The 27,456-nt window shown below is 40.4% G+C and overlaps 1 protein-coding gene across 2 annotated transcripts in view; it reads left to right on the top strand.

The window, feature by feature from the left end:
- Window positions 1-27,456, top strand: part of Fam135b (family with sequence similarity 135 member B) — a 284,289-nt gene that overhangs the window by 94,174 nt on the left and 162,659 nt on the right. For both annotated transcript variants that reach the window (XM_042264605.2, XM_042264606.2), the window contains exon 2: window positions 13,646-13,741. In XM_042264605.2, the coding sequence (XP_042120539.1) occupies window positions 13,665-13,741 (77 nt within the window). In that variant the 5' untranslated portion in view covers window positions 13,646-13,664. The remainder of the gene's footprint in view (window positions 1-13,645; window positions 13,742-27,456) is intronic.

The raw sequence follows: 27,456 nt of genomic DNA, 5'->3' as shown, positions 1-27,456 counted from the left end.
CAAGCAAATAGTTAATTCTATAGAAAGATCGTTACTCCCCCAAACAACAAATCAAGGTGACATACTAGAGGACAAGAACTGGGAGCAGACAGAAATTTGGGGAAATGGGCCTTGGATTAAGACCAGAGACACTTGAGAACCACCTTGGAGAAAGCCTCAGAGGCACAACGAAGGTTTGGTACCAAGTATCGAGTACTATCATGCATATTTATAGCAATAAGCAATGTAACTAAATAATGTAACTCATGGAGGAAATGGAATTCCAGGTGGAATGTTAGGATCTTACCATCCCGTTCCACAGCTGATGTGACGGTTCTCTGGATAAGGACCGAGACTGTGTCTTCACTGCTCACTTCTGTGTAGTGCCTTGGCATTCTGACCAGGCAGGAGACACTGATTCAGTGAACTGGGGTATTCAGGCTTCATGGACATTGCCTGAATCTTCTTCTTCCTTTTGGAGGTACATACTTTTACAGATGGGGAAACTGAGTACACAGTAGTAAGTGGCACACCAGAAAGTGTATTTTGGAGCTGGGATTTGAACCAAAGCTTGACTTGCTTTAAAGACTGTGAGTGGGGAGTCTAAGAAATAGAGTGGGTAATGAACATCTCTTTGCTCCAGGATTCTGAGTCTTCATCTAAAGAACCATTTATTCTGGGACTGAAAGAGTCTGTCGCCCTCTCTGACATCAAGAAGATTGGGTGACAGTATAGTACAGTGGTTGGGACTAATGGAGATACCTTTTTGGTTTTTCTAATGAGTGAACTTTGTCCCACCTTTGATTTGGCCTGTTCCCTTTCACTACAGATGTGTCCAGGAGAAACTGATACCCATATTTACCCATTCTCCCTTTCTGTCTGCCTTCTTTCCTCTAGGTATCTCTCCATGACCCTAGGGTAACTACTTGCCAAGATCATGGTATAGATTGGATTTGGGAAGAAAATACTCACTCTAAAATTAAAATGAGATGGAGAGTTGTCTCAAGGGTTAAGTACTCTTGCTGCTCTTGTGGAAGATGTAGGTTCAGTACACAGTACCCACATAGTGGTTCTCAACCACCTGTAACTTCAGTTTCAGGAGACCTGACTCCCTCTTCTGACCTCTTTAGGCATCTGGAACACATATGATACACAAGCATGCATGAAGACAAAATACACTTATAAGTAAATTAAAATGAATATAAAAATTAAAGAATAAAATGAAATCCCTCTATTTACTCTAAGAGGCCAATATTGCTAACCCTGATTGCGAAGGGTTTTCCAAGTCACTATTTTTATGTGTTGTCTTTTGTCACAAATACAATGCTGACAATGATGACTACCTCAAGTGTTTTCTGTCTGTGTGATCCAAAACTGTTGACATTAGATAGAAGTGATTTGGCTTTTCTCACAGTCCTGGCTGGAAAGGGTTATCGGCCACCATGCACAGAGGAGAAAATTGAGGAGCAAACCCACCTGTGCATATTCAGTGGCTAATAAAGAGCTTAGATTTGTAGTCATGACAGATTGGCAACCAACTGTCACTCCTCTATACCAAGCCACTGTATAAATCAACAGTTGCTGTAGTTTTCCTTCTGAAAAGTAGAGGGAGTTGAGTTTGTGTGTCTGTCCAAATTCCTCCAGCGTTGTTACCCCCATGAGCCAACAATTGAAGCTTCAGGAGAGGCCTGGACACGTAGACAAATGGAGTTTGTGTACCTGAAGCAGGATGCCTGATGCACATTTGACATCAGCTACAGTGAGTCCAGGGAAGACTGATTCCATTTGGTCCCAGAAAATTCCAGATTCATTCCTGAGCATCCCCTGTAAATGGTTTCCATCCTTTGCTTCTGTTTCTTCGTGAGTGGAGCCTGCCTGGAAGTGTGTGAGAAGGCTGGAGTGGAGGCCCCAGGATCTTGTGGGTGGTCAGCGTGGGAATGAAGTGATGCAGGCTGAGTCATGGAGCACTTACAAGGCTAATGACAGATGCTAAATGAAATGAGATCGCAAATCATTAAATCCAGGGCACAAGCAGAGCGCAACTGAAATGCCAGCTCCGCCTCATCAGTGAAGCCTGTGTCCTGCTTTCTTGTGGTCAGATCCTCTACTGTTCATACTGCAGCAGTGGAAAGATCTGTGTGGCCCCTTTCTGCAGTACACACATCAAAAGCCTCTACATCCCTCCAGGCAGACTATGCTATGGGGTCCTCCCAGGCATATAGATTGTACTTGCCTTCCCTGCTGTGCATAGACATATGCACAGGACAAAATAAACCCAGGGTTGAATTCTTTTGGACTCTCTGAAGGCCTATGTAGATGCAGGTTCAAAGTGAACAGTGATAATCTATATGTAATTGCCAAGAACAGTCAACCGGCTCATTCATTCACAAGTGTGTTTGTTTTCTTCTTCATCCCTTCTCTTGCCCATCCGAAGTACTACTCCAGACCTGTACTCTCCCATGATTCCTGGTAAATTTGGTAGTAGTCCTCTTTTTAACAGGTCTATGCTGCCATGCAGATGTGCCTTCACAGTATATGGTAGGATGAAGTTTGTGCTAGGGAGGGTGGTGCATAGACATTCTGGGAAGGTGGGGAGGGCTTGCAAGGATAGGTAACCTATCAGGTAGAGAGGTGAAAGTTAGCCTTACCTTGCTGTCGATGACGGCTTGCCAAAACCACAGTGATATTCTGAGGAGATAAAGTGCTCAAGTGAAGAAGGTTGAAGAGAAATTTTTGCAGGTTGACTCTGAGGTTAGTGAAACAATGGAGGACTAAAACTGAAGTCCTTGGTTTTTATAAGGATTCATGTGTTTTGTGGAATAGATGCACACTGGTACCAGGGCTGGACCTGTGGCATAGGTGGGTCTGTCTGTGCAGCATTACAGACTATCATACTCTGAGGACCTAGATATTAAAGTTCCAGTCATGACTTTTCTCTCAGATGGCTGTGTGCCAGCCTCTCAAGCTCCACAGCATATGAAGGGGTTCAGCTCTCCTTTTTCTGAGTTTTCTAAAACTTCTAAAGTTCTGAGTTCCTGGTGCAGCTCACTTCATTTGCCTCACCTCCTGTCAGCAGTGGGGATTGGGTGCTATTGTGTTTCCTTGATTTGATCTTTTTGAGTTCTTTGTGTGACCAAATGAAATCATGGATCTGAACACTTTGGCCACCAAGAATGCTAAGGTTCTGGATTGGAAATCAAGAGGCAGAATTCCCGAGGAACTCTGAGCATATTGCTTGCATCCATGTATAAGGATGAGTAGATATATGAGCCTAGGGTCCACTGAATTTCCTTAGTGCCTGAATAGTGAAGAGGAACTCAAAGGGTTAAATAAAGAAGCACCTATGCTAAGCCCGCTGACGTCTTCCTGTGATTCAACTTGAATTTGGTGCGCTGCAGTTATGCAAAGGAAATGCTTTGAAACATTTATAGCCATTAATGAATGCAGAACCTTAAAATTAGATGGTATGATATTCATAGACTCCCAAAGCTGTCAGGAAGCATAGAGGACGTCGACTTGAGGCTCGATCCTAAAGCAGGAATCCCCTCTTTAGCTTCTGGGGCAGACAGCAGCTGCTGATATTCTTCTGTAGACTGTAAATCTATGCCTTCAAGCAGGTGTGTCTATCACCTTCTATTTCTGACATGGGTCATTTCTATCATTGCTTTCAGACACTCTCCATCAACTATAATGAATGTGGGTCTTGCTTAGCACCTCACTGCCCTGGGTTTCTTCAGGAAAGAGGGAAGAAACTTCTGTCTTCTCTAAGAGTCAGAGAGACGTGAAGTCAAGTCAGGCCCAGCTTCCCTGACTGTGACCTGGACACTCGGCATGCCTCTCCTGGTACAATGTCCTAGTCTCTTGGCCCAGCCCACCACAAAGATCTTTTCTGGGGCTCTCATCTCGGCCCAGCACTCCTGGTGCTTCTGTCATCCATCCAATATATTCCTTTGGAAATTGAAGCTCATCTTCAATTATGCTCCAATGTTATTACATAATGTCTATTTAATTATTGTTAATTCTTCAAATATTATCACAATATACTATTTATTAAATAGCTATCATATACTATTGCTGAACAATATGCATTAGTATTAATTTTCAAAAGCTAAACCATTGTCACATACATATTATTCTTGTAGGATTTGGGATAAGGACAGCTGGGAGGTCCAAAGCATGATGGAGGTAGCCTGTGAGGTCAGAATGTGATCATCAGATTTGGCAAACTTGAAGCCACTGCAATTTCTATGAAGATACATTCTCTATGAGAAGCCTACTCATGGGGAGCTTTGTGTATGTGTGTTCCCACACACTTAGATGCCCTTGCGTGCATGTTTTTTAGTTAACATCAGGAGCAATAAAGTTGTGCCTACTACAGTTCAAATGAAGAAGTGTCTATCTCTGGAGTACCTAACATGAGCTGGGAAGGAGTTCTGGGTCAAGATCTGTGGCTGTGACAACTCTGAACAGGGCTTCCTTATCTTGGTTTCTTCAAAGCTTTGGCTTCCGTTTATGAATCGCTAGCTTAAGACCAAACTCTGAAATTGTATAGATCTCAACATTGAAATTTAAAGTGCTGTGTAAGATGAGAGGCCACAGGACCCTAGAAAACACAAACTTGGGTTCTCTTATTTAAATTGGTTTAGGTATGAAAAATATATACAGTATATTTTGATTTCTGCCAAATGACACAAAGTCCTTAAGCATATAGGTCCTTAGTCCTTGACTGAATTTGCTTAATGGATGAGCTTCTGAGTCCCAGGCTCTGACTTCTTTGGCACTTGCCACCAGTGAAGTCTTGAGGAAGTCTGCCAGATACAGGTAACTTATTGGTGGAAATAAATAAGGATTTCTTTCTCACACAATACTATTTTCGGTTTTTCTCCTTATACTTATTCAACATTTATTATTCACCAAGCTACAATGTTTGCAATGGGGGAAACCAAGTCATAAGGCAATGCCTCTACCCCTTAGATCTTAATTCCAAATCAGTCTCTGGCTGAGAGATTTGTCTTCTGTACTGTTAGGACAAGGCAAGCCTGTTTGCAGGTCACAGGTTTCAGTACTAAGATGCCCACTACATCTCTCTCTTCATGCCTATTTGATGGTACATGTCCCTAGATACTGCTGTGTGCTGTGAAATAATGCTTTTGTACACTGGTTTAATAAAATGCTGATTGACAAGTAGCCAGGCAGGAAGTATAGACAAGATAAGCAGACAAGGAGAATTCTGGGAAGAGGAAGGCTGAGTCAGGAGACACCAGCCTGCCATCCAGGGGGCAGCATGTAATGGCACACAGGTAAAGCCACAGAACATGTGGTGACATACAGATTAACAGAAATGAGCTGAATTTAAGTGTAAGAGCTTGTCAGTAGTAAGCCTCAGCTAATGGCTGAGTAATTTTAATTAATATACACCCCTGTGTGTTTACTTGGGTCTGAGCAGCTGCAGACCAGGTGGAACACAGGAAAGCTTCCCACTACAGTGGTGACTTGATTTATTCTCTGGTCTGTGTTTTCTAACGGCCTAAGGACCTCTGATCAGTCATTCTATATCTGTTTCTTCCTCCTTTCTAGAGCATCAGCCCAGTTGAATAAAATCTGCCTTCTAACATTTGGCCATTTATATTTGCTTATGACTGACCCTAAACAACTGTCCTAAAAGAGCAATGTAGGCCCATATTCCAGATGTGAACATGGAGGCTCAGAGATCTTAAAGGTCTCACCCATAGTTGGAAGTCATTGACAGTGTTTGAGTTGTCTTCTCTAGAGAATTGGGATCTTTTAGAGGAATCTCCTCCTTAACGAATAACTTCTCTTTGTCATTCATTTTTAATCTTTCTTTTATTTAAAATTTTTCATACAGTATATTTTGATCATATTTCCCCCTCACACAACTCTTTCCAGTACACCCACCCAACTTCATGTTCTTACTTTGTTCTAAAAAGAAACCTCAAACCCCAAACAAACAACAACAAAAGAACACACAACACACACACACACACAGACACACACGCACACACAAACACACAGATGCACAATACAACAAAAGGAAATACACACATAGACACACACATACACACACACACACATACACACACACCCATACACACACACACACACCCCATTTTGTCCATTTTATGTTGGCCAACTACTCCTGAGCCTGAGGCCTACCCTGGAGTATGTTTGGTAAGCCTACCCAGTGTCACTCCGTAGAAGAAAACTGACTTCCCTCTGCCATCTGCTATCAATTATAATAGCTTCTTGATTCAAGGTAGGACTTGTGTGTCAACTTCCCCTTTCTGGGGATGTTTTGTCTGGTTGAAATTTGTGCATGTCCTTTGTGTGCTGCTAGTCTCTGAATTCATATATGCATTAACCCTGTTGTTCTGGAAGATGCTGCTTCTTTGCAGTCATCCACCACCTCTGGCTCTTACAATTTTTCCATCCCCTCTTCCACATAGACTCCTGAGTCTTGAAGGGAGGGGTGTGATAAAGATATCTTGCATCGGACTGAGTAGTCTAATGTCTCTTACTATCTGTATATTGTTGAGTTGTGTATCTTTGTGTTCTTTACCATGCACTGCAAGAAGAAGCATCTCTGATGAGGGTTGAGCAATGCATTCATCTATGGGTATAGGTATATTTTGTTAGGAGTCATTTTATTGCTATGTTCTTTTAACCAGAATAATAGTAATAGGTTTTCCCCTAGACTCATGATCTATCTAATCAAGTTCTTGGCTACTTTAGTAGTGTCAGGTATGGGTTCCATCTCATGGTGTAGGACTTAAATCAAAGAGTGGTTGGTTACTCATATTACATTTGTGCCACTGATGACCAGAGTTTATATTTTGCAGGTAGGTCACTGTTGCAGCTCTAGTATCTAAATGAGATTGATGATTGTCTTTTATCCTCTAGTAGTATATATAGTAAAGTCATGGAAGCAGTATCTTTTACAATAACAAAAATATCTTTGGATAATTCTAACTGAGCAATGAAAGGCAGATGAATTAAAAACTTAGACCTTGAGGAAAAAAAAACTTATGAAGATGCCAGAAGATAGGAAGACCTCTCATACTCATAGATTGTTAGGATTAATGCTGTGAAATTGGATAGCCTACCAAAAGCAATATATAGATTCAGTTAAATCTCCATCAAGATTCCAATATAATTCTTAAGCTAGATTGAAAGAATAATCTTAGACTTCATATGAACACACACACACACACACACACACACACACACACACACACACACACACACACAAATGAAGAGAACCATGATAGCTGAGTCAAGGCTAAATAATAAAAAAACTGTTGGGAGTTACCACTTCCCCAGATTTCAAGTTGTATTTACAGAGCTATAGTAATATGAGCAATATGATACCGGCATAAAAACAGACACAATGATCAGTAGGATAGAATTGAACATAACTCCATGCACTTACAGACACCTGATACTTTTATAAGAAGGCAAAAGTACACACTGACAAAAATTCAGAGTCTTCAACAAATGGTGCTGGTCATTTTCATTCTCAATGAGATCTTTTTTGGGTATTGAGCAGATTCTTTCACAGTAGCTATGACATCTGGCAAATTGTGATAGCACACTTCATTAGAATGACTGTGCCTGCTTGGAGTAATTCTCCTGGGGAGATAGAAGGGCATAGATTTCATGGGTGGATGGCTGCAAATCATCTCTGTATGAAGCAGAGACACAGGTTGCTGGTAACCATCTCTGCATGGAGTGCAGGTGCAGGTATCAGTGAACCATCTCTGCATGGAGTGAAGTAAAAGATTGGTCAGAACAATCTTTCCATGAAGTGCAGGTGGAGATGTCTAGGACCATCTCTGTATGAGGTACAGGGCCAGATATCTTTGTCATTTATCTTATAGTTGAGTGAAGTGAGCTTGTGCTGACATGATGTTCTGATTCCTAGTGTGTGGCTCTTCATTGCTTTGCTGCACTGACCTTGAGTGATCATCCCTGTTCTCTCTCACTCTTCCATGCTGTATGAGAGGTGTTTGCCTATCTTTCTTTTTCTAGGCGCTGTCTTTTTAGTACACTAATGCCGTGTGCCCTTTTCATAGAGTAAATGTATGTGAAGGTCAACATACTTTTTGTGTTAGTTTAAAATATCAAAGGCTGCACAACTTAAATATTGAAATTTTGGAAGAAAACCACACTTGAATGGAAAGCCTGCCTATTAAAGAAGTCTTCCTCAGGTAATATCTATTAAAGTGCTTGAATTATAATACTTTAAAATATGTATGTATTTATTTTTAAATCAGATTTCCTAAGAAGGTAACTGGGAACATTTGAAAACATAGTTGGAAAACGTAAATCACTAATTATATGGTTTACACATATTGTAAAAGTTTAAATAATCATGAACATTTAATTGTCATGGACCTCTGCACCACAGGCGCCCCAGAACCTTGAAGCTAAAGCAATCTGGTTGTTTTGGAATGGATTGCATAAGAGGCTTTTGAAATCCTGAAAACTATGTTGAAGAAAAATAAAAACAGTAATTTCTATAGTTAATTGAATGCAATCTGGTGGCAGTGGCTGAAACCCTTGTATGTATGACTCTCATTAGTCATAAGGACCACCCTTCTTGGCTGAGGACTCTTTCTTTGAACCCATACAAAGGTGGGATCCTCAGAAAAACTCACATTGTAGAACTGAGGAAGGGAGATGAAAGCTCAGACACAACACAGGAGTGAGGTGAGGAATCATCACGTCTTAAGAATAAGAAAATCATATCTATAAAATAGCTCTTGTGTCACACTGAGGGCAAGGAGGAGCTACTGCATGGTTTTGGAAACTGATTTATGTTCTAGAAAGGTTCCCACTGTAGTGAGAGTGTGAGGGTATTCTAACAGGAGCATGGGCTGGGCCAGATGCTGGTACCTAGGAGGAAGAGATGATGCATGAAAAAGGATGGTGACCACATTCCCAATGCAGCATGATGGAGATGGAGAGGAGTTGGATTGGAGGAACTGAATATTGTGAGAACTGAAAACCAAGTTTGATGGATAAAAGACTAATGTCCAGTTGCTTCCAAGATACCTAGGTAGACATTGACAATCTTGCCTAAATTAGGAATCCTTCAGATACCTCTGATTCAAGGATGGGATATTCTCTTGGTCCCATCTCTCAAGGAGGGCGCTGCTGACCACAGTTGTGGAAGAAAGTGAACTCATTTTTCCACCCCCTCCCCATGTTGTTCAGTTTTCAAAACCTTTGACTATACCCTCCTGGATAGTGATGACAAAAACCTAGAAGGAAATTTACAGGCACAAAAGAGATCAATGAAATCTGAAGACTAATATCAAAAGAAAGCACAGATGAAGCACTCACAAGATGTAGTTACTCCTGGTGGTTTAAACTTTATGTTCTGAGGCTTAGATGAACATGCTTCAACCTTCTCCCTCCTGTTAGGTAGATTATCTTGTTTATATGGAGAAGAGGGCTGAGGTTTACAAGTTGAATCATAAGGTAATGTTAAGTATATAAATCCTGGGCCACTTATCTGCAAACCACACACACACACACACACACACACACACACACACACACACACACACACACACACACACACACCTCCTATGTCTCACATACCCACTCAACTACAGAGACTCACATACTTCCCAGATTGGATGTCTTTTACATAGCAGTGCGCTAATCTAGACTGTTCTAATAACTCTAAAGGAAGGAGCTTGGGCCTGCAAAGAGAAGGTTTAATATTCTTTCTTGTAGGCACTTACTTGTCTTCCTTTGGTTGTGCAAATAGGAAATCGATGCCTTCATCTGGTCTCTCGCTCCTCCCTTAGCTCCAGTGGGCATCAGGAGTGGATTCAGTGGCTGCAAACTTTACCATGCATGTTACTAGGTCTCTTTTGGTGTTGAGGAAATCTGGCTGTTTGACCCAAGAACCTGTATTTTACCTTTCAGCTTCTAGAAGGTTCTGTGGGATGGACAGGGAGAAAATGTCAAGGAGAGATTCACATTGGAGAGACCAGGTCTTCTGCCCTCTTCCTGAACAATGAAACCTCTCTGCAGCCCTGTGTTGCATCTCCATGCCCCTCACTCTTCTCTTACCCTGCTGTGTAAGGTCAAACTGACCTTGTGCAGGTGAAGACCGTCACTGATACTACCCAAGCCAAGAGCAGGCAGTGAGTGAAATGGCAGGCATGAGGCCTTACATAGTGTGGAAGTGTGTACTAAGACAAGTGTGCTGACTTCTAATGATCTCAGATCGCAAAGACCTAATGATCCTCTGCTCTTTTTAAAGAGAGATTGGCATTAATTACCCTGGACAAAAGCTTTGCAAAGACTTCCTAACTCAAAGGTTAGTCCCTTAGACAGGCTCTGGGCCTCCTGTGAATATACCCTCCCTCTCCTTGAGCTCCCAGAGTCAGAAAACAATGGACACTATATCACCCTTTCTCAGTCTGTATTTTGAGGGAAGAATTTTCCTGTAAGCATTTTAATCATAGTGCTTGAGGATATAGCTTCCAGGAAATGTGGTTTTAGAAATGAGCATGTAAGAATCAAATACAAAAGGATGTTTGCAGCCATGAATTATGGGAGGCATTGGTTATAGCAGGCATCACAGAGTTTGTGTGTTGTGTACAAGGTGATTGTGTGTATGTTGTCTAGGCATGCGTGGTCATTGTGGTGTTTTATTACGGGTGTCTTTTATGTGGATGTTGAGTGTGAGTGGATGTGTTTTGGATGTGGTTATTAGTGTGTGTACTGGTTGCTGTGGGCATCTTATCAGTATCGTGGGTATTGTGTCATGTGTAGGCAAGTTTATGTTTGCATACATTGTGTGTTTGTGTGATTGGTGAGTGTCGGATATAAGTAAAGTGGGTTGTGTTGGCCATGTGGCCTGTTACTGCTGTGTGTATGCTATATGTATATTTAATACCCAATAGTGTATTAAATCTTTAACGTACTTTATCCCTACCAGCCACAAAGGATGCCTTACATGGCAAAGGATCTCAATAGTCTGGATAAGTCATGTGGAAACTAAGGAACAGGAAGTTTAGCCATCATTCAATATTATATGACTCATAATGACTAGATTAACTCAGGTCTAGTCAACTCCAACCCTAGTGTCTGAGGTAGTGGTTTTCAAATGAGTGTGTATGTCAGAATTCCTGGAGGGTGGATGAACCTTTGAGTGAGTCCTCACCCAGTAGATCTAGGTTAGGACTCAAAGTTGTTGCTTTCATCACTGAAGCTGAGGATCATGCTGAAAAGCTACCAGTTTAAGATCCTCATTAAATTTCAGATAGAAAGACCTGAGGAGAAGTTTGGAACTAAGGTAGATGGTTTCGGATTATCGAGCACAAATTTCATATTTTACAGTTAGAAATTTAGACGCTGAAAGACCAAAGTGGAAATTTAAGATGGATGTTTTAAAATTTGAGCTTAGCATCTTCATTTAGTGGCATTTGTCAGTTATAATTTATCACATGGTATTAAGAAAAAGGCTCCTGTGTTTGTATTTACAAATTCCAGAACTCTGACTTTATTAATATGTTCTTGATCATAGGATTAGAACCTGCACTTTCCACAGGGAAAAAAAAAATCTTAGTATAGAATTCTCCAAGTATTAAATTTTTATACACATTTATTTCATACAGCTTCATTGTCTCAGAAAACCTGCATATTAGTCCTGGAACTAGAAAAGCAAGGTGTTTGGGATCCTGGGTCATCACTGTTTCCAGAATGGTAGCAGTGTCCTGTGTGAATCTGAATGTGTAAAACCCTAGGCCTCATTTAACATGCACCAATCTATACTGGCGTTATCTCCCCCTCTCCTCCTTCTCCCTTTCCTTCTCCACCCACTCCCCACTCCTGCTACATATCTGGCTCCAGGGATCATAGATCCAAAGACACCGGGTAATTAAAGGCTGGCATCCACAATCAATGGGTCAGATGGCTGAGCCAGCCCTGCAGGTTTGTGATCATCGAGACTGCACGGTGATAAAGAAATAGGAAGCGTGCAGTGCTCTTTTCAATGTGATATGTGAATCACAGAGAGAGCTTTTTGGCCTTTCCTGGACACATCTTAAGATTGGTGTTAAGAGGGCAGGTTCTGACCCCAGCTGGTTCCATTGCTCACTCTGGAGTGCCCAGCACAATGTGTAGGGTAGAAGTTCCAGGTTTTTGTATGAAAATTCAGACTTTCAGAGTTAATATAGATTGGTTACAAGGATATGTGGCCTTCTCGTGTGATATGCAGTCTTCTGCATTTTCAGAAATGATTCCTGGGAGGGAGCCCTTGCCAGTACAGAGACACACAGTGAAAGCTTACTTAATTATGCATGGGGTACTGCTGTTTTGGGGAGCTGGCCTCACATGACCCTGGATAGTTGGGCACTGAACCACAGAGAGAAAGAAAGAGAAAGAGAGAAAAAGAGAGAGGCCTTCATAGAAGACCCACATGTCCATCTCCAGTACCAGCCGTGAAAGCCTATGTGTCCTCTACTTTTATGTCTTCTTCTCTCAACCTTTCTCTCTTGCTGACAGGTCATATCAGATACCAATAACAGCTGGGTCACAGGTACATCACAGTAATTACCTTCTATAATCTCCAGAATTCTACTGGGTAGGTGGCATCATCTTCATGACCCATCGTTGTAAACTGAACTTTTAAAAAATGAAGAGAGTTGCCAAAGGATGCAATATTTTGTCCTGGGTTACAAGAAAGAATTTCCTTCATCATTTTTTCTTTATCTTAAAAGATAAGGATCTTTATCACAAATCATTGTTGTCAAAAAAAAAACAGGCTATAGAAAATACTGTATGTAACATTAAGAATGTAACAAGTGTTCTATTGATTTATTTTTTCCTTCTTTCAAATAGCTCACATCTATTTGATTTTATATACTCAAAAATTCAGTCTGCCTGGAGTCTTCTCCTTGATTTGTTTGCAATATCAGATGTGGACAATTGTTATTCTATTTCTTTCCAGGTGTCTTGCCCAATTTTTTTAATCAGCTTTTGCATCAATCTGTCAAACTGGGTTAGCATCCAGCTGTCACAGCACCCATGTGTTCTGCCACCACTTCAGTCACCTGCCTCTTCAGTATCTTCCATATTGATGATGGAGTGACATTCGGTGATTATTACACATTATCAGTGCTGGCTAGCATTTATTGGGAATTTGCTACATGCCAGGGTGCACGCAAAATGACCAGTGGGGCATGCTCACTTCATCTGCTCATCAGTCATCCATTCCCAACGCAGTTACCAGTCCACACCCACAGATGAAAGAACATAGAGGCACAGGGTAGTTAAATGAGTTGCCTAAGGTTTCCTGTGAGATAGTAGGTGAATACCTGGTAGTAACTAGGGGTATGTGGCCTCCATGTCATGGACAGATGAAAGGACATGGACCAGGACTCAGTTCCAGGCATAACAGGTGCTAACCACATTGCATTCAGTAAGGCACTGTGTGTTTCTGGTTTTTTTCCCCCCTGGAAAAAACTTTGAACACATCATGAACTAGACACAGGTGCTCTACTGGTCCAGTAAGCCACATTTTCTTGTCCATCCAAGAATTGCTAAGTGTCTGACTATTGATACCAGGCTGTCTATGTTTGACTGAAGTCATCATAAGCAATTAATTTATTTCTTTGTTTTTTAGGTAATGAACCGAAAAGATCATGTCTGAAGTACAAGGAACAGTTGAGTTTTCTGTAGAGCTACACAAATTCTATAATGTCGATCTCTTTCAAAGAGGGTGAGTACACTTCAAACTCCCTCCTCCCTCCCTCCTTCCCTCCCTCCCTCCCTCCCTTTCTCTTCTCTCTCTCTCTCTCTCTCTCTCTCTCTCTCTCTCTCTCTCTCTCTCTCTCTCTCTCTCTGTGTGTGTGTGTCCATATGTATGTGTATGTGGTCAGGTGATAAGACATTTGGGATAAATGGAGAACTTGCATTATTTTCCTAACCAATGGAAAATTCAAACTATTAGTTCATCTGAGAGTTAATTATGCATCGACTAAGAAGCTTATTTAGTTCTTCTCCCCCCCCTCATGAGCTTCTGCAACTCTTCTCGTTTGTTGGTCTTTTCATAGCATTTTGAGTTATGGGAAGTGAGGTTTGATTGTGTTGTTCTGGTAAAAATGAATCTTATTCGTAGTATTTGCTGAAGTCATCTCCCCAAACCACACAGTATAAAACTCATGACAGATCTTTCAAAACCGGACACTGTGTTTTCAATCATAATTAAAATGCAATTGCTGCCATTATTTTGATAACTGAATTTGGCATTTCAAATGCAGAATGTCCATGATTCCTTATGACAGACTTACACCCCAGAGTTACTGAATAATTAAAAAGTAAAACCCTTACGTACATAAAGTGATGGATCCCAGACCAGAGATACCCATTCACAATGGTTGAAGCACTTTCCCCCACATTACTGGAAAGAAAACGAAGTCTCATAGAAGCTGGAGTTTTGTGATCAGGTCCGCAGAACTGAAGGATGTCCAGAACACCTACCACTTTGCTTTTACTGTTCAAGGACAGCAGCAGCAGCAACAACAAACCCACGGTGGTGGCTTTGTACAACAACACTGAAATTATACCATGATTCTGGGGTTGATCAATTTGGGCTGGACTCAACTTTTAGGGTTAGTCTTTTACATGGTCCTAGGCCTGCCTAGTCTCAGAAAGACATATATGCTCAGGTCTGTGGCCATTGGATAGGAGGTTGTTGGTTCTTCTGGCTGTGGCTCCCTATCATATGGCAGGCATCAAGAAGTGAGGATTGGAGTTGCACAAACTCCGTTTCCCCCGTCTTATACAAAAGTATAAGTATCTCTGGTGTACGGGGTGGTATTTATATATTTAAACATGTATCATCAGATTAGAACAATTGGCACCTCCTTTGCAGCGAGTGAGTATTTGCTACTTCTCAATAATGGGATCATTCCAAACCTTCTCTCCAAGTAACTTTGAAATGTGCAATTAATTGTTGTCAGGTAATTTTTCCAAATTATAAATATGATCTCAATATTAGAAGTAATTTCTTCTGTCCAGATGAATACTAGTATCCATTGGTTCTTTTCTTCTATGGCCTTTCCTAGGTTCTGGTAACCACTGGGCTTGTGCTGGCTACATTATGTCAACTTGACACAAGCTAAAGTTGTGAGAAGAGGGAACTCAACTAAGAAAATGCCTCCAATCAGGTCACAGGAGGTGGCCAGTTCAGTCTACATATTGCTATTTCTAGGAGTCTTAGCTGGGGTCATCCTTGTAGATTCCTGGAAGATTCCCTCACACCAGGTTTTTACCTGACCCCGGAATGCCTACCTGCTACCTTTACAGTAGTCTCTTTCAGTACTTTGCTCCTCTGTTCCCTCCCCCAACCTGATCTCTCATGTTCCCATCCACTCCCACCCTCAGTCCACTCACGAAATCTCTTCTAATTTCCCCTTTCCCAGGAGATCTGGGTGTTCCCCCCCCCCCTCCAAGAACCCTCCTTGGTACCTAGTCTCTCTGGGTCTGTGGATTATAGCATAGTTATCCTTTATTTTACAGCTAATATCCACTTATGTGTGAGTACATACCATGCTTGTCTTTATTGGTCTGGGTTACCATACTTAGGGTGATATTTTTTTTCTAGTTCCATCCATTTGCCTTCAAGTTTCCTGGTGTCCTTGTTTTTAAAAGCTCACTAACACTCCATTGTGTAGATGTACCACATTATCTTTATCCATTCCTTAGTTGAGGGACATCTAGATTGTTTCCAGGTTCTGGCTATTACAAATAAAGCTGCTATGTCTAACCCAATTGTCCTAAGAGAGGCTTCAACCATCAACTGATGGAAACAGAAGCAGTTACACAGCCAAACATTAGGCGGAACTCCGAGAATCCTGCAAAAGACAGGGAGCAATGATTATAGGAGCCAGAGGGGGCCAAGTATACTACAAGAAAACCCACAGAATCAACTAGCCTGGGCTCATAGGGGCTCACGGAGACACTCTGCATATATGTTACAGTTTTGTAGGTTGGTCATCTTATGGGACTCCTAACAGTGGAAGCAGGATCTGTTTCAGACTCCTTTACTGGTTTTTTAGACCCTACTCCTTGTACTGGGTCACTTTGCCCAGCCTTAATACATGGGGAGGTGCTTAGTCTTACTGCAACTTGATATGCCATATTTTATTGATACTCCTGTGAGACATGCCCTTTCCTAAACAGAAACGGAAGAGTAGTGGATTGAAGGGTGGAAACAGATGGGGGTGTTGGGAGAGGGACTGGGAGGAGAGGATGGAGGAGTAATTACAGCTTGAATGTAAATAAATAAATTTATCTTTTAAAAAAGGAGATGCCTCCATAAGAGAGGGCTGTAGGCAAGCCTGTAGGGCATCTTCTTAATTAGCAATTGATGGAGAGAGACACCTCTGGGAAGATGATGCTGGGTTCTATAAGAAAGCAAACTTTGCCGGGCGGTGGTGGCGCACGCCTTTAATCCCAGCACTTGGGAGGCAGAGCCAGGTGGATCTCTGTGAGTTCGAGGCCAACCTGGGCTACCAAGTGAGTTCCAGGAAAGGCGCAAAGCTACACAGAGAAACCCTGTCTCGAAAAACAAAACAAAAAAAAAAAAACAAAAAAACAAAAAAAAAAAAAAAAAAAGAAAGCAAACTTTGCAAGCCATGAGGAGCAAATCAGTAGGGAGCACCCCTCCATGGCCTCTGTATCAGCTCCTGCCTCCAGATTCCTGCCATGCTTGAGTTCCTGTCCTGACTTCCTTTGGTGATAAACTGTAATGTGGGAGAGTAAGCCAAATAAATCATTTCTTCTCTAAGTTGCTTTTGTTCATGGTGTTTCATCATATCATTAGTAACTAATATAATTCTGTTCTCTATTTTCACAAAATCATCATTTTCACTTCCATAAATAAGAAACAAAATGTACTATTTGTCTTTATGAGATTAATTTTACCCAATATAGTATCCTCCAAGCTCATCTGTGTCTATGGTTGAAAATATATATATATATATATATATATGTGTGTGTGTGTGTGTGTGTGTGTGTATAAACATATATACATATATTGTACTCATAAATACAAACATAATATATACTGTGATATATATATATATATATATATAATATTTATTCAGTCATCTCTTGATGGATATCTAGAATATCTAGATTAATTGAAAACAACGAATCATAACACTATCAGCTATATACCGATGATTTTTCCTTTGTATATAAACTCAAAGTGGGTTTCCAGATCATTCTATTATTTTATTTCTAGTTTTCTTGTAATGTCTATACAGCTTTCCATAATTATTGTACTATTCTATAATACTGTCAACATGTGTAAAGTCCTTGCCAACATTTAAATGTTATTTTGATAATAGTTTTTCTAATTATGGCTAAATGAGATTTCCTTGTAGTTTTAATGATGGTTTACTTACTAATTAGCAACATTATGCTGGTTTGTTTTTCAAATACCGTTGGTCATTTGGGTATCTTCTTTTGAGAAACATGTAATTAGGTCATTGGCCCAAACCTCTTGGTGCCCAGCCTTGGCATTTACATAACCTATTTTTAATGCCTCTGCTAGATAAAGGAAATCATAAGACCAGTATAGACTCAGATCAGAGACATAGACAAAAGCTGTCTTTGGGTGGAAGAACTTATGCATAGTTTTATAGTCAATCAGTGAAATAAGAATCCAGTTTTAGAAGTATAGATCTGAAATCAATTCCTTTGAGTACCATGATCCTCACGTTTACAATTGTAAGTCCTATATTTACATCATTTATACTGTACTCTTTCCTTTCCTCTAACTTCTCCTATGGTACCCATCTCCCTGTCAGATTGAACTTTTCTTCTTTGATATGTACACGTAATTAAAGAATATGATATATATCCCCGTGTTGAATCATTAGTGCTCGTATGCATATTTATATGTGTTTATGACTGGATACTTGGGATTGGATAATCAATTGGGGGTTCATCCTTGGGGAGGATTAATTCTCCCTCTCTCAACACTTATGATTGCCTGTTGCTCTTAATCTAGGAGTTGGGACTTGTGACAATTCCCCCACTCATGTTGGCATGTCAGCTGATGTCATTGTGCAGGTCTTGTTTAGGTGAATTTATTGTTGAGATTTCACAGATGTAACTTCCTTGTCAAGTAGGGAACACGCTATCTCACAGCAGACATTGTTGATCTCTGCCTCTTACAATCTTTCCACCCCTTCTTCAGCAATGTTCCTTGAATGTTAGGCATGGGTCTATTGTAGATTATCAACTAAGGTTGGATATCTCATGATTGGTTTTTCTCTGTATTTCGACCAGTAGTGGCTTTATGTAATGATCTGTGTCTGCTGCCAAAAGGATTCTTTGACGATGGTAAGAGATACATTTATCTGCAGGTATAAATATTTAGAATGCAGTTAGAAGGTATACTGGTTTAAGAAAGTGGTAACAGTAGGTTTCTTAGGATACATAACTTCACCAACCATCTGGGTTTATAGAACAAGGTATGTGTCTCCTTTAGAGTGGGCCTTAAGTCCAATTAGACACATATCCCAAGATGTGTGTCACTACTGTACCTTTGGGACATTTTGTCATGCTAACCATTGTTATGGCACATAGGTTTTTGCAGCTGGGTAGGACCACTGATTGCCTTGGCAGCTTGCATAGCTCCTTCAAATCCCTTCTTGCTTGAAATGAAACATAGTAGGGCTGAGTCCAGGCTCCACTCTTGCTTCTGTTGGGTTCATTGGCGTTTCATTCATACTCTGCTCTTCAAATTTTACATTTGTGTGAAAAGGAAGCAGTTTTGCTAATGTCATCCTGGCATTAGACACTTTTCTATTTGTTACGAAGTATTCTTTACAGCTAGCACTAGAAGTAAGTAGCACCATGTGAACTTTTCACACAGGCCTCTTTAGAGCTGGGAGTGGAAATATCATAGCCTTAGCACAGCCAAGTGGAATGGGGAACCTAAGATTCTCTAATTCACAATCATGCATTCTATTATATTTCTTAAGCCTGTTGTCTAAGATGTCTACTTTCTTCCCAAAGTGTACAAGATAGATGATATTATTTATAGTGATTTCAGCCAAGGGGTATAAATAAAATGAACTACACTAATAATTAAGCCCTAGATTAAGTCTGAAGCCCTTACTTTGTTCCTGTGTCTAACAGTCCTGGGCCCTGTTCAACAACTCAGATGTCAATAACAATGAAAGATTCTCAGCACAGCCAGGCTGGTGACATGCTCATGGTGCAAGAAACCACCGTTCATGACTATGTGCTTGGACATAGCCACAAACTGCATTCTAGTTTTAACTAAACTAACTCTCACAGAGTTCTAGAATTATGAACTACAGGATGATATTAGTAGTTGAATAATAGCAATACCAGGAAATGTCTGAACATTACTTATGCTACTTCTGGCAAAAGGTGGTTGATGTACACACTGGAATTTAAAATGACAGCCTAATCAGATCCAGCAATAAAGAGGCTGAGTTGGGCTTATTTTAAAGATGATTTGATCTATAAACCCATGAGGAATATTCATCACAGAGCTCATCCTAACTGTAAATTTAGCTGGGGCTATTGACAGTCTTTTATGAAACAGTTACCTTTACAAAGCCTTGTAGAACAATACATCTCAGGTATGAACAGACTTTTGTGAAGTTGTAAAGGGAGTTGAAAAATGAATATGAAAATCATAACTTCTTCAGCATGTCTGCAATGTTCCTTTTAGATTTGAATGTTTGGGAAATATTGTGTAGCCAAGCTCATCAAAAGAGGAAGGACTTACTATAGGATCCAGAAGAGGTTAAAAAAAGACATAAGAAAACTCACAGAATTAACTAGTCTGGACTCATAAGAACTCACAGAAACTGAACTGACAACCAGGGAGCCTGCATGGGACTGACCTAGGCCCTCTGCATATATGTTACAGTTGTGTAACATAGTCTTCTTGTGAGACTCCTAAAAGTGAGAGCAGGGGCTGTCTCTAAATCTGATGCCTGCTTTTGGGACTCATTCCTTCTACTGGATTGCCTCATCCAGCCTTAATAGAAGAGAAGGAGCCTAGTCTCACTGCAACTTGATATACCTTGGCTGGCTGATATCTATGGGAGACCCACCTATATCTGAAGAGAAAGAGTGGAGGAGGAGTGGATGGGGGAAAGGGCAGAGGAAAGGTGTGGAAGGAGGGAATTGGGAGGAGAGGAGGGAGGGGAAACTTTGGTCGGAAGTAAAATAAAAAAAGAAGCTAAATTAGAACCAAAACCTGTAGAGCACATAATTTACATGCTGAATAAGAAGAAATAATGTTAGTAATATAATATCTATTTTAAATGATGGGTTATTGAAACCTCATCTTGTATTTGAACATTCTTCTTTATATTCTAGTTCATGCTCTATGTAGTATAGTAATACTTATGTGAGATTATAGATATGCTTGATAAAGATATTCTTACTCATGAACATGCAAATCATTAAAACTTAGAGATCACTCATATGCCAGAAGAGAAATTTTTAAATGAACTTTCAGTTCTGTTATTAAAAATATATCCTTTGACAAATTATATATATATATATATATATATATATATATATAATGTAATTTGCTTACATATGTCACTCATTGCCCTCTCTCATCCTTTCACCAGTCTTGATGAACCCCTTCTTTCTCCTAACATATTCACTTGCTAATCTTGTGTCTTCTTTTTTTAATGACATACAGTATTACTCAGGGTTATTTAGAGAAACAGAATTGATAGAATATATTTATCTGTATCATCTATATATCTCTATATCCATTTATCTATATGATCAATAATATCTATATATGATTTATCACAGTGACTTACAGGGTCTGGTCCTACTATTCCAACAATGGTTGAGTCTCTACAGGAATTTCAAGAATCCAATAGTTGTTCAGTCCACCAGGCTGGATGTCTCAGCTGGTCTTCAGCAAAATGGAATCCTGAAGAAGCAGGCTCTAATGCCAGTGAAGGAATGAACTTGCTAGTGGGAGTGAGGGCATGTAGGCAAAATGAAAGAGCTTCCTTCTTCTCTGCCCTTCATATAGGCTGGTACCAGAAGGTGTGGCCCAGATTTAGGGTGAGTCTTTCTACCCCAAATGATCCAATCAAGAAAAACACCTCAGACATGCATGCCCAGCACCTTAGATTATAGTTAATTCTAGATGCAGTTAGACTGACAACCAAGAATAGCCATTATAAACACTGAGTTTAATTAGAGTTGCTGGCATGAGCTGTATTTACAGAGGCATGAGCAATTAACCACTGTCTATACCACTAAAGAAAAAGAAAATTCCCACTCTCTTGGTACTGACAATCTTCAGTGAGAGGAAGGGACTCATGACTTACTCTCCCAACATCTATGATGAAATGTTGACAGCTCCATCTTGTACAAGTCTTGTGCAGGTAATCATAACTGCTGTCATTTCATTTTATGTTCAGAAGGCAAAGTTTTACAACATTTCCACCTATTCTTTGTATTCCAAATTGTTTCTGCCCTTTCTTCCATAATGTTTACTCAGCCTTGGTTAGGATGATATAGCTGTCCCATATAGGGTTGATCACTCCAAGTCACTTATTCTCACCTCTTTGAACCGTCACCAGTCTCTTTGTTAACTAGCATCTAGACTATGTGCAGAATAACTCTGTAGTGATGAATAATGTGGTTCCAAGAGCCATGTCTTATGAAAATCCCAATGCCAAGTGTGGGATGCATCCCTATGAGTTGTGGGTCTTGGGGAAGGCAGAGGCTCCCAAACAATATAGTCTATTGATGTATTCTTAATTACTCACCATAACTGAACACAAAGCTTCCAGCACTTAATGCTAGCATGTTTTGGTCTCTGGGAGTGTTAACATTTAGCCCCACTCTTCATATATGGATGAAGTCATGAGATTATAATTAAAAGTATGAGAGTAGACAATAGTAAATATGTTTGTAGGTGGGTTTGGAAAAGTTTAAAGAAAATGAATTACACCTTTAGAAAAATGAGCTTTAGAATCCATAGTGTTGGATCAACAATAAATCTCTAAAGTAGTGACCAGCAACCCCCTGGATTACTGCCTTCAGTGAGCTGCAGATGGTCTGGGCATAATGCCAATCAGAATTCTGCATCTGTTAGGAGAGTTTCTGATAGACATGATCCCTGAGGCTAATTAGTTGAGGATGTTTTTAGTGTGGATCCCAAAGGAGCCATACTTCCAGCAAAACTTCATGGAAGATGGATGGCTGCATCCCAAGCCTGGTGGGTAAGATGAGACCCTAGGGTACCTTCCACAAAAAAAAAAATAATGGATTTCTGCTGTCAGTAAGGATAATAGCAGTGGTTGCTAAATGTGGTTGATTTGGAGAATGCAAGGATTGGTGATTAAATGATTCAATAAATACTGCACATGTGTTTACTAGGAGGGCCTGCCAGTCAGAGCTCCATCATTTAAACTTACAAAATCAAGTTAGAAAGCCTTTATCTTGGTTAACATGTTTGGAAGCTTCAGTCCAAGATAAGTGAGCTCCAATGCCTTAGAACTGTGACAAAGTTGTAGATGACAGAAGTAGTATGTAATGGAGAAAAATCAGCCATTCACAGGTGAAAAATAAAGAGGGATAGAGATAGAGTATACATACATACATATATATAATGTATATATACATATATGTATGTATACATGTGTATATGTATGTATATATATGATATATCATGTATATATGATAGATATATAGAGATGAGTTGTAGGGAGGATGGAGAGAGAGAATGAAGGGAAGGAATGGAGTGGGGAAAATGGAGCAGGGCAGATAGACAGACAGGTTCCAGAGCCTCCCAAGGGTATGCTTCCAGTGATCCATAGAGAGCCTAAGAGTCCTTATCAATGTCTCAACCATATCTCAATGGCAAAGAGCAAAGTCTTAACATGCAGTAATTAAGTAGACATTCCTGATCCAAATCCTCTTTCGACCACCAAAAGTTAGGTGTGTGTGTGTGTGTAAGTATAAAAAGAATTCACTCTACCACTAAAATATCAAAGTCTTAATTGCTCCATTACTGCTAAAAAGTCTTATTCCATAGTCTTTTTTGAGAGTCAAGAAAACTTGAAATTCACAAGAAAACAGTTTACAGCTGTGCCAACTTGACAGTTTCCGACCAGTAAGATGGAGTTAAAGAATAAACATAGTAAACATTAATATTTCAAAGTGGAAGAATAAGAAGATGAGGAACATAGGCTCTTATGCTTCTTGTTTCACATCATAATTACTTGGTATTGTTGTATGGCTAAAGACAATGCATACTTTGGTTGCAAGGCACAGATGACTATGGTGGTATTTTATTTGTACTGAAATGTGATTTTAATTGTATGTTAATAAATAAAGTTGCCTGGGGGTCAGAGCTATTAGAGCCATAGCAAGAGCATGGCAGTGGTGGCGCACACCTTTAATCCCAGCACTTGGTAGGCAGAGCTAGGTAGATCTCTGTGTATTCAAGGATACAGCCAGCACTGGAGACACACGCCTTTAGGACCTGGAGGGCTGTACTTAAAGGTAGTGATGAGGCAGTCACGTGTTTGGGTTTACAACCAATGAGAAGGCAGAACAGAAAGACTATCTAAAGACAAACACACAGGAAGTAGGTCTCTTTCAGAGAGGTAGGACAACCGGAGGAGGAAGGGTAAGGTTTTAGCTCTGAGCTCTGACTTCTTGGCTTTCTTCTTTACATTGGTTCTGTGTTTCTTATTTAATAAGATGGTTGGTTACATCTACAGACGACTCAGTCTTGAACTGACTCGAAACTCCCCTCCTTGGTTAACTTTTCATTATGCTGGAAGATGCTATTCATGTTGCTAAATAGAGAAAAGACACCAATAGTCTTCTTCAGAGATGGACTCTGCATGCTACAATACCAACCTGCCTGGTAAAATGTCCCAAATGGTGCAATAGTGTACAAACTGTGTGAGGGTAACCACACACTTTCTTGGTTGGATTTCAGGCCTGTTCCTCAGGAGGAGATTCATACCTGGAACTATAAAAAAAAATGGGTGAAAACCATTGGCTAGGGAAGTCATAGGCCCTGAGGGAGATAGTAGTGATGTTGTTTTTATAAATTGTCGTGTTGTCAAACTGCCATCTAAATAGTTATGCTTATTTCCATAGAACTGTGCTGCTCCTAACTTTCTCCAGAGCAACTTCTTTTTGAAGTAGGTAGTGGTTAATGCAGGAACACATTACTGTTCAAGGTGCAAAGAATAAGCAACAGTGACTGTTCAGGTATATATAAGACATCTATATCAAAAGGAAGAGGGGAAAGGAGAAGGTAAGAGCTGGAAGATGGTGGAGAGAGCAGCAATGCAGGTTGTTGCCTGAGAATGGTCGCTGCTAACAGAGTTACTTGCTTCTAGCACATTCATGTTTGAGGAGGGCTTTTCCAGTTCCAGAAAGAAGGATGTCTTTTGATGATGTTTGCTTTGAGTAAACACTTAACTTACATTTATCCGAAGTCCATATTGACTGAGGCAAATTCTCAAAGGAGAACGTGTCTTCACCATAGTCGACAAATATCACGAGGTGTCACACCCACATACGGCACTAAGACACATGCTAACAAAAGGCAGACGTAGTCTACTGGGGATCTTGAATTTGGAAATCAGAACTGGATTTGAAGCCCTGCTTTGGCACCTAGGAGCTTAGAGGACTTTGGGGTGTTTCTTTAGTTAAAACAAAAAAACAAGGCAAAGGAAAAGACATGACGCAGAAGGAGAACCGGTTCAGCAAGAGTGAAAGACAAGTGGGATAGAAGAGGAGGAAAGCTGGGAAAATGATCAAGAGTATATTTTATAAATATATGAATTGTCAAGGATTAAAAACACATAAAATATCCAAGGAAGGGACTGGAGAGATGGCTCAGTGGTTAAAAAACAATGGCTGCTCTTCCAGAAGACTCAATTGTCATTCCTAGCACCCACATGGTGGCTAACAACTATCTTTAATTCCAAATTCAAGGGAACCAATGCCCTCTTCTGGCCCCAGTGAACACCAGACATACATGTGGTTAACAGACATTCATGTAGACAAGACATTCTTGCATAAAGAAAACAAATGAACAAACACAAACATATGGAGTCTTTAAGATGGCAGGAAGAGTTAAAACAGGAGGGGAATAAGAGACGGTAATAGAACACATGTTACATTAAAGCAGAAAGAGGACCATCTGTAGAGAGGAAGGTCACATCAAGCAGAAACAGGGAAGTGGTAGGGGAGAGAAGTGGAGGCTGGATAAGAACAAGGAAATATATTGAGTATATGTGAAAATTCCCAAATAAAATCTGTAACTTTGCATGCTAATAAAACAACATATATTGTATGTTATATGAAATCAATATCTCATAGCCTATAATAGCTAGCCTTCTCACCATGGCAAGCTGAAAATTACAGCAAAAAGAAATGCATACACTGAGTCAGCATGGAAGCCTGTGTCTATAAGATGTGGTTTATTCTCTTGTTTCCAGTCTGTCTGTAGTACCATTCAGGAAGGGACAAACCATGGGGTTATTGTGACATTCCACTTACCTGTTGAAAACCTTCTGTTCCTTTTGCTTTTACTCCCTCACCTAGCTCTCAAATCTTGTGTAATTTAATCTTAAACTTCTTCTTAATTCTTCTTGTTTCTCTGATGCCTATATCCACCTTAAAAGTTCTACCCTAGGTGGTCCCATTTATTAATTGTTGCTCTCAGTGTCTGTGCTACTGGTGTTTTATTTAGGAACTGTTCTCCTGTGCCAATACGTTCCAGACTACTTCCTACTTTCTCTTCTATCAAGTTCAGTGTAACTGGATTTATGTTGAGGTCTTTGATCCACTTGGACTTGAGTTTTGTGCATGGCAACAGATATGGATCTATTTGCAGCCTTCTACATGTTGATCCAGTTATGCCAGCACCATTTGCTGAAGATGCTTTCTTTTTTCCATGGTACAGTTTTGGCTTCTTCTGTTGAAAATCATATGTTCATAGGTGTGCGGATTAATGTCAAGTCTTCAATTCGATTCGTTGGTCCTCATGTTGGTTTTCATGCCAGTACCAAGCTGTTTTTATTACTATAGCTCTATAGTAGAGCTTGAGGTCAGGGATCATGATGCCTCCAGAGGTTGCTTTATTATACAGGATTCTTTTAGCTATCCTAGGTTTTTTGTTTTTCCATATAAAGTTAAGTATTGTTCTTTCCAAGTCTGTGAAGAATTGTGTTGGGATTTTGATGGGGATTGCATTAAATCTGTATATTGCTTTTGGTAAGATTGCCATTTTTACTATGTTGATTCTACCTATCCATGAGCATGGGAGATCTTTTAGCAAATAACCTAGCTAAAAAATCATAAAGCCTTTGTCCAGTGACCGGTGGAGGCAGATACAGAGATCCACGGCCAGGCACCAGGCTGAGCTCTGGGAATACAATTGAGAGAGAGGAGAGATACTGCAGGCAAGGGAGGTCGAGATCATGATGGGAGGATCAGAGATGACTGGCCACACTAGTGGAAGGCCATGAAGTGTGGACTGGTGGCTGTGGAACCCCCATGGGACTGAACTAGACCCTCTGGATTTGGAAGATGGTTGTTTGGCTTGAACTGTTTGGGGGCACCAGGCAGGGGGATTGGGATCTGTCCCTGGTCTAGGGGCAGGCTTCTGGAACCTGGTGCCTGTGGTATGACACCTTGCACAGCCTTGGTGCAGTGGAAAGGGGCTTGGACCTGCCTAGGCTCAGTGTGCTGGGCTCTGCTGACTCCCCATGGGAGACCTTGATTTGAGGGATGTGGGGATGCGGGGTGGCTTGGGAAAGAGGGCTGGGGGGTGAGAGGAGGGAAGAGGGGGGATCTGTGGATAGTATGTGGAGTGAGTAGGAAATTTCTTAATAAAGAAAAATGAAAGAAAAAAATAAAACAAAAAAAATAAGTTCTACCCTAGGCAAGTTCTAGCTCAAATATATTTCTCAACCAATTTTTAATAACTGATAATGGCTGTCATTTTCTCTTGAAGCTAGTGTTTTAACATTAGTGTATAATTTTTTCATATTTTTATTCTTTGAAAATTTCATATGTGTGTACAATGTATCTTGATCACATGAACTCCAACTTCATCTCCCTTTCATTACCCTTCTAACCCCCCATAGGACCTTGCCATCCCATAACCCTTCTAACTTCATGTTCTTTCTTCTCTTCTCTTCTCTTCTCTTCTCTTCTCTTCTCTTCTCTTCTCTTCTCTTCTCTTCTCTTCTCTTCTCTTCTCTTCTCTTCTCCTCTCCTCTCCTCTCCTCTCCTCTCCTCTCCTCTCCTCTCCTCTCCTCTTCTCTCTCTCTCTCTCTCTCTCTCTCTCTCTCTCTCTCTCTCTCACTCCCTCCTTAAATTTTGGATATTTTTAACCCACTGAATCCAATTAGTACTGCC

Source organism: Peromyscus maniculatus, chromosome 20 (genome assembly GCF_049852395.1).
Source record: "Peromyscus maniculatus bairdii isolate BWxNUB_F1_BW_parent chromosome 20, HU_Pman_BW_mat_3.1, whole genome shotgun sequence".
Lineage (NCBI taxonomy): Eukaryota > Metazoa > Chordata > Mammalia > Rodentia > Cricetidae > Peromyscus > Peromyscus maniculatus.
This window is presented reverse-complemented; position numbering and strand designations above follow the sequence as displayed.